The following is a 7,118-nucleotide window of genomic DNA, read 5'->3' on the forward strand; positions in this document are numbered from 1 at the left end:
GAGATTGGCAACAATAACAGCGATGCCATGACATCATTAGCTAAGGGATTACTGTAGCTTAATTAACCGGACGTCGCATTATGGGTAAAAATGTAAAATCACAAGACCAGGCTATGTGAGTGAATATTCATAAGTACTCGCTCACCCATCATTTGCCCAATATTGTGCATCAGTGGCTTATACGTGATCATTCAGTTCGCGGTCAAGTATCTCTTAAGTATGCAATGTTCCTTTTGTTTCCCGAGTTTTTTTTAAGATCGATCAGGGTTTGGTTAAGCGTCTGCAATCCATCCGTAACATTCTTTTCCCTTTATAACGGGCTAGGCCGCGAGAAGCCACCCATTCGCAGACAAAGCTGGGCCGGCCCGAAGCGATTCCCCAGCCCGGATGGATGGGTTCCGGGAGTCCGAATCCTGCCCGGCGGCCATCTTCTAGAACCATCCGGCAGCCTCCTTTCCGTCCTAAACCCGAGAGTAACAAAATCCTTATCCCAAGCTTAGCAGCCTCGGTCTCCTCGGTTTCTCCTCCTCCCCGAACCCTCGCTCCATCACTCTCTCCCTCTCCCACTCCCACTCCCACTTCGGCGCGCGCTCAGCTGAATCCTGCCGCAGGTACGCGCCTCTCCGTGCCCCGGAAGCTCACTTTGTTCGGTCTCCTGTAGTTCACGGCGTGATTTTGTGTGCTATTGGTCTCGGCAGGAGCAATGGCGTCGGTGCATCTGTGCGGCCCGAAGGTGGCGTCCGCGGCGATGGCAAAGCCGGCGTTGGCGGACGGGCTCCGTGTCCCCACTTCGTCGTCGGCGCGTCCCGTGCCGACGGGGCGGAGGCTCCGGGGCCTCGTCGTCAGGGCCGCCACGGTCGTGTCCCCCAAGGTAACAATCAAATGACTGGGCCTTAAATTGTCAGATACTACTGTCTATTTACACAATTTGTGCTAGCTCTATGGTTGCACCTTGCACGTAGCCATTATTTCATAGAAGGAAACTGAATAGGGTGTAGGAGAGGAAACACAGTAATCCAAACACTTGCTCATATCCAGTTTTGCATAGTTAATGGTGCTTTAGGGTACTGCAGGGTGGAGCCTTAGGTCTGAGAGAACGAGGATTAGTTACTCGTTAAGAGTTGCTGGTCACAAGACCTTCTGTAATCCTATTACAGAACACAGATCCTCAGCCTAAATTGTTTTTCATCACAAACTGGAGTGCATAATTTGCATAGGTTTTCCCTTCATATGTTGTTTCTGTTGTACAGATGTAAATTTCTGCCCTTCTTGTCTTTATGTATATATTTTTCGAACCCAGCTGCTCCGCTGTCTTGAGGAATATAAAGACCATTACCATAAATAGCATGAAAAAAATATGAGATAATTCTGATTTCCGACCATTTCTGATGCAAACCCTTCAATGTGGTTACTGCAGATCCCCGAAAGTTCCAAATGGGACTTTCAGGATTCAAAACATAAAATTGATGTAATCCCCAAACCTGCTAGTTTTCAAATTTTGTGTAGGACCAGGTTTGCTGGTAATTAGTTGCAGTTTAACTCTCTTTAGCGTGATATGCTTTGGCTTTGAGGGAGAGAGTTATGCTGTTATATATTTGGCACACTTTGTTTCCAAACTTGCCTAAGGTTAGGCGTTCCAAATCAGCACCACACTTTTGTGAGTCAATACGTGTGGAACCCAGGTGGCAAGGAACAAATCTTTGCCTAACTTGTGGCGTGGCATGGCTGCGCACGAACCAAGTATGTTCATGTGCAAAGCTACAGCTTTCTGCAGTTTACTTCACACACCATATCACCCACATTATATTGCAGTTGCTCAGGCGAAGCAGGTCGTTGCTCACTACAAGTTAGTTGTGATACTGTTTAAACTTCTGAGAATGTAATGTGCGATGCCTGGCCTTTTGGTTTTTACCTAAGCTCTACTGTTTATAAACTGGTGAATTTTTTGCAGTATACTTCTGTGAAACCATTGGGAGATAGGGTACTAGTGAAGACCAAGACTACTGAGGATAAAACTGCTGGAGGGATATTGCTTCCAACAACAGCTCAGTCAAGACCACAAGCAGGGGAGGTTGTTGCAGTTGGAGAGGGGAGAAGCTTAGGCAGCAACATCGTCGAGATCAGTGTTCCGGTATGTACCCTATTTGGTTGACTATAAGATCATCTAGTGTTTGGTGATAGGACCCATACCTGTTTAGCAGAGCATGTAAATAAAATAAACTGAAGGATAAATCACCTAAATGTGTTGTTACTGAAGTGCCATCTATGGGCAAGAAATAATAATACAACTGAACTGCATGTATTTGATCTTTTTTCACATCAAAATCACTCTATGTTCTTGAAGACTACTCGCATGACCTCTTCGTTGCCGCAGTTTACGTTATTCTCCTATTTAACCTAATATTTTACTGCGATGAGAGGAAGTAACAATATATTATCTGGTTACAGGTTGGTGCCAAAGTTATTTACTCTAAATACGCTGGCACCGAGTTGGAATTCAATGATACCACCCACCTCATTATGAAAGAAGATGACATCATTGGTATTCTTGACACTGATGACGTGAAAGATCTGAAGCCACTGAGTGACCGTATTCTCATTAAGGTCTGTTTCGACAAATTATTTTTGATTTTTACACTCTTTACTGAGTGGTTACTGTATTCCTCTTGTGAATAGAATGTATATTCAAATCCTTTCTTGGTTCAGTACTACAACTGCACACTCAATTCGCATAGGCTATTTTATTGGCAAAATATTATTCATGGATTATGCATCAAGTTTAGTATATCGCACTATGGTATGGCACCTATTCAACAGAAAAATAGAGGATAATTTTACCCACTAATGATAGGGCAGTAATAACTCATTAACAACCGAACAAGAAGTGCTCTTTCAAACAAAAAAGAAGCAACGTAGAGCAAGAACAATACTCCTTGTGTTATTTTGCTCTGCTCTGTTTTGCTCATGAGCCTTGGCAACCTCTTTTAATTGAAATAAAAAAAACTTGGTTGTATAACTCCTCAATTTTGTTCTTTCATGCTCTTTCTTTCTGCCCGACTGCCTTTAGTTCAGATCCATTATGGTTCTATTCCAGGTTCACCATGCTCAGTGTCTCTGCGACTATGCATTATTGTCAATGGGAGGTTTCTTTTTTTTTGCTTCAAGCATTCAGATTAGACAACAGCAGAGCTAGATCCTCTATAGCCTAGAAAAAACCTTAATTCAGATTGCCAGGATCTATTTCTTTCTTGTCTGAGTACAGTTTGTAATATGGACACCAGCAATACCCATTACCAACTGAAGTTTTATATTCTCCTTTGACATTAGGTTGCAGAGTCTGAAGAGGAAACTGCTGGCGGTTTGCTATTGACACAGGCGTCGAAAGAGAAGCCTTCTGTTGGAACAGTGAGCACTTCTGTTTGTTATGCATTTGCGGCAATTAATCAGATGGCCTGTGATCATAACTGCTTATAACCTCAAACTTGAAAACACATCAACTATGGAATAGTTGCATCCCTTCACATAATTATTGCTCTGTGAGGTGTTGTTTTTACTGTGATTTGTGTACTTACTGATGTTAATAGTATATGTGCTCTTAAGCTATAAGGAAAGGAGGAAACCAGATCTGTGTTGCAGAAGTGTGATTTATAGTCTTGTCTAGTGTAACTAGTCAGTGATACAGTGACCAGGACTTCTTTTTCCGTGCTGTTTTCTTGGATATATATTTTTGCTCATTTTGTGGTCACCTGTTATTTCCTGTTGCTTTTGTGGCTTGCCAGTTTCCACAATGGTGTCTGCGAGATACCACTTTAGGTACATCACTTTTCTTTTTGATCAAAGAAGGGCTCCCCCCTTCCGATTTTCATTACTGAAAACCATCAACAACCAAAGTATTTGCCCTAGAACATAACTAGAAACGAAAAGCTACCAGGTCCATCATCTCGCAACATAAAACGAACCAGTAGTAAATCACTAGTAGTAAAACTGAAACAGCTATGGAGATCCCTAGATGCTTAACAAATAGTACTCATATTGCTGGTTGACTAGGTTTGATAGATAGACTAGACCTTAACTGCGGTGCCAATCCTAAATTTATTTTTACTATCATATGAAACATGAGCAATCAGGCACACCATACTCCATCATTTAATATTTATTTTTTGCATTTCCTACATGCACTATACATGACTGGTTGGGGCATGACTGCATGACTATGAGCAATCCTCCTGTCCTGGGTAGCTATCCACGTTGATATAGTCATATAATCTTGACACTTAGACTTGTCGCATGAGTTACTGAGCTGTGACCACTTCTCTGGCTGAAACAGGTGGTTGCTGTTGGACCCGGGCCATTGGGCGATGATGGCAGCAGGACGCCATTGTCAATCACTCCTGGAAGCAGCGTGCTGTACTCCAAGTATGCAGGAAGCGAGTTCAAGGGTTCGGAAGGCGAGTACATCGTTCTCAGGTCATCCGACGTGATAGCCGTGCTGTCATCATAAGCTTGTCCTGCCCTGCCCTGCTCATGTGAACTAGGAATTTTGATATTTAGTCCAAAACCTTGTTTGGTTATTGCTCTTTGCTTGTGATTGGTGAATCGTGAATTGCTTCTTCGCTCCATCGTGGAAATGCTGCTTGATAGTTTAATAAGATGACCGCTTAGACTTCAGAAGTGGCTGTGTTTTGCTTCTAAGCGTCTTTGTTTGGTGGGCGTCTAAACGTTTGACAGATCGGCAGGGTCAGCGTTTCTCACGAAGATTAGCTGACTGAAAATAACCTGCGCATGTGAAGAACGCTTGGTAGTTGTAGTAAAAAAGCATGCAGACATTGCACTTGGCTCGGTTGGTGAACGACTATACTGGATAATACTACTCGTCTGCCAGAGTTGGTGTATCGGTACAGAGGATTTGTCTCTAGGAGGGTGAGGGTTTAGTCATACAAAATGCTACTCCCTCCATAAAACTGATGCCACTCGGACAGCGAAAGGAAGATCTTATCAAGGATACAAATTTCTCCAGTCAATCCTGGCGACCTAGCTTTTCCGAGCCCTGGACGCGAGAAGCTGGCCAGGTCGACGCCGCCCTGCCGCCCCACCCGGTCAACCAAAAGCCCCTCATCGGCCGCGCGCGACCGAATCAAACAAACGCAACACAAACTACTCCAAAGGCCCCGTGCCGCTTTCCGCCGCCAATTAACCTCTGCCTCTGGAGTCGTCCGACACGGTCACACTCGCACCTCCAAACTTAATCACGCCGCGGCGACGCGCGCGTATATAGCCCGCTCCGCCCAGCGCGCACCCTCCGGCACGGCACGCACAGGATTGTCTCTGTTTGTCTCCACGGGACCGATGGCGAGCCACGGAGGACACGACCACGACGCGCTCTGGGCCAAGCTCTGGGAGCTGGAGCTGCAGCTCGCGGCGTACAAGCTGCTGCACGCCGCGCGGCGCGGGGAGGAGGACGACGCGGACGCGGACGGCGTGCGGGAGCCCGCTGGGGCCGGCGCCTGCCGCCGCGGCAGGCAGTACGACGCCTACATGCGCCGGCGCGACGCCAGGCGCGTGTCCGTCGCCGCGGTGGCCAAGAGCCAGCAGCAGCAGCAGCAGAGGCCGAGCGGCGTCAGTGTCACGCGCGCCGGCGGCAGGCCGAGCCCGCTCACCGTCAGGTGCGCCGCTCGGGACACGCCGCAGGTGAGGAGGACGGTGCCGTCGGGAGTGTCCGCTGCGGCCACCCCGAGGAAGGAGCACGGCGCGCTGCCACTGCCCAGGAGCAGGACGGTGAGAGGCGGCGCGCCTGAAGCGAGGCCGCAGTCGCACAGAAGGCGGAACAGCGTCGGCGGCGACCTGGGCGAGTGCGCCACGCCGAGGCCGTTCCTGAGGCGCGGCAGCGGGACCGGCGGCGCGATCGGGAACCTGCGGTCCCCGAGGGTGCACGACCTCCCCAGCGGCAGCCCGAGCCCGAGGCGGCCGCCGCAGGACCAGTTCGTCCCAAAGGTGGCGGCCGGGCGCCACCTCCGGTCCGTGTCGGAGCTGCCGCTCCACGCGACGGTGGAGTCGCCGAGGTGGGCGGAGACGCCGCGGCCGGCCCAGTCACGGGCCAGGAAGCGGTGGGGCAGCCTGGAGAGCCCGCCGCCGGCGATCTTCTCGGCCCCGGCGGCCAACCCGCACATGGACCTGGCCAAGGGGCTCCGGAAGCTGCTGAGCTTCGTGAGGAAGGGCAAGAGCAGCGAGCATCGGCGCTCCGACGGCGGACGTGAATCCGGCGACGGGAAGCCCGTGAAGGGGTGGACAGCTTGCTCCGTCCTTGATGGCCCGTTCGAACGTGCGAGCCTGGAGGGGCACCGGTTCCCCATGACACGGGCAGTCGGCACCTCCGGATGAGGCGCGTGGGCTGGCATTACATGCCCTTAGCGTTTGTGACAGGCCGTCCACGGGTTTGGAGCAAGTTCTTTTCTCCTCCCTTTCGCTTTGGGTCCTGATAACGCCCACATCGGGTGACATACTAGACATCCGCCCATACACCATATGTGGTGTGAGCAGAAGGCAGCCTACACCGGTTGTGTGTGGGCGAATATTAGAATTACCCACATGTGTGGGCGCAGCTACTTTGTGTCACACGTCCAGCAAGTACTACCCATCCCTACCTCACGCGTGTGGCACGAAGCAAATATGCCCACACGTCCTGGCGCAGCTACGTTAGGTACCCGCGGGATGACGATTTAGTTGCCATCCGGGATGGCAAATGTAGCTGTAAAAGCATGAACTCTCTCTGTTTTGATTAACTATAGTTGCCATGTCTAATTTATGGTAGTTGCCGCGTGTAATCAAACCATAGTCGCCGTGTGTGATTAACTACTTGCCATAAATGGTCAAACAATAGTTGTCATATGTGTTTACCTAGTTGCCACGTATGGTCCAACCATAGTTGTCATGTATGGTTAATCACAATTGTCATGTGTGTTTATCTGGTAGTCACGTACGCGCAACTGCAGTTGTCGTCTAGCGACGAATCATAGTTGCCATATGTGTTTACCTAGTTGCCACGTACGCGCAACTGCAGTTGCCATCCAACAACGTACCAGTGTCGTGTGGGCGAAAAGCAGTCCGCCCACACACGCGTG

General features: G+C 49.3%; 2 protein-coding genes across 2 annotated transcripts; both read left to right on the forward strand.

Annotated features, from left to right (window-relative positions):
• Nucleotides 1-359: 359 nt before the first annotated feature.
• Nucleotides 360-4,668, forward strand: LOC123121549 (20 kDa chaperonin, chloroplastic). Its single transcript, XM_044541551.1, has 6 exons — nucleotides 360-611; nucleotides 699-871; nucleotides 1,952-2,131; nucleotides 2,449-2,604; nucleotides 3,328-3,405; nucleotides 4,328-4,668. Exons 1-6 carry the CDS (start codon nucleotides 392-394, stop codon nucleotides 4,499-4,501), a joined length of 981 nt encoding a protein of 326 aa, XP_044397486.1. The 5' UTR covers nucleotides 360-391; the 3' UTR covers nucleotides 4,502-4,668.
• Nucleotides 4,669-5,162: 494 nt separating this feature from the next.
• LOC123121548 (uncharacterized) lies at nucleotides 5,163-6,863 on the forward strand. The gene has a single exon (XM_044541550.1). The coding sequence runs from the start codon at nucleotides 5,347-5,349 to the stop codon at nucleotides 6,376-6,378; it is 1,032 nt and encodes a 343-aa protein (XP_044397485.1). The 5' UTR covers nucleotides 5,163-5,346; the 3' UTR covers nucleotides 6,379-6,863.
• Nucleotides 6,864-7,118: the final 255 nt, after the last annotated feature.

Source organism: Triticum aestivum, chromosome 5D, assembly GCF_018294505.1.
Source record: "Triticum aestivum cultivar Chinese Spring chromosome 5D, IWGSC CS RefSeq v2.1, whole genome shotgun sequence".
Lineage (NCBI taxonomy): Eukaryota > Viridiplantae > Streptophyta > Magnoliopsida > Poales > Poaceae > Triticum > Triticum aestivum.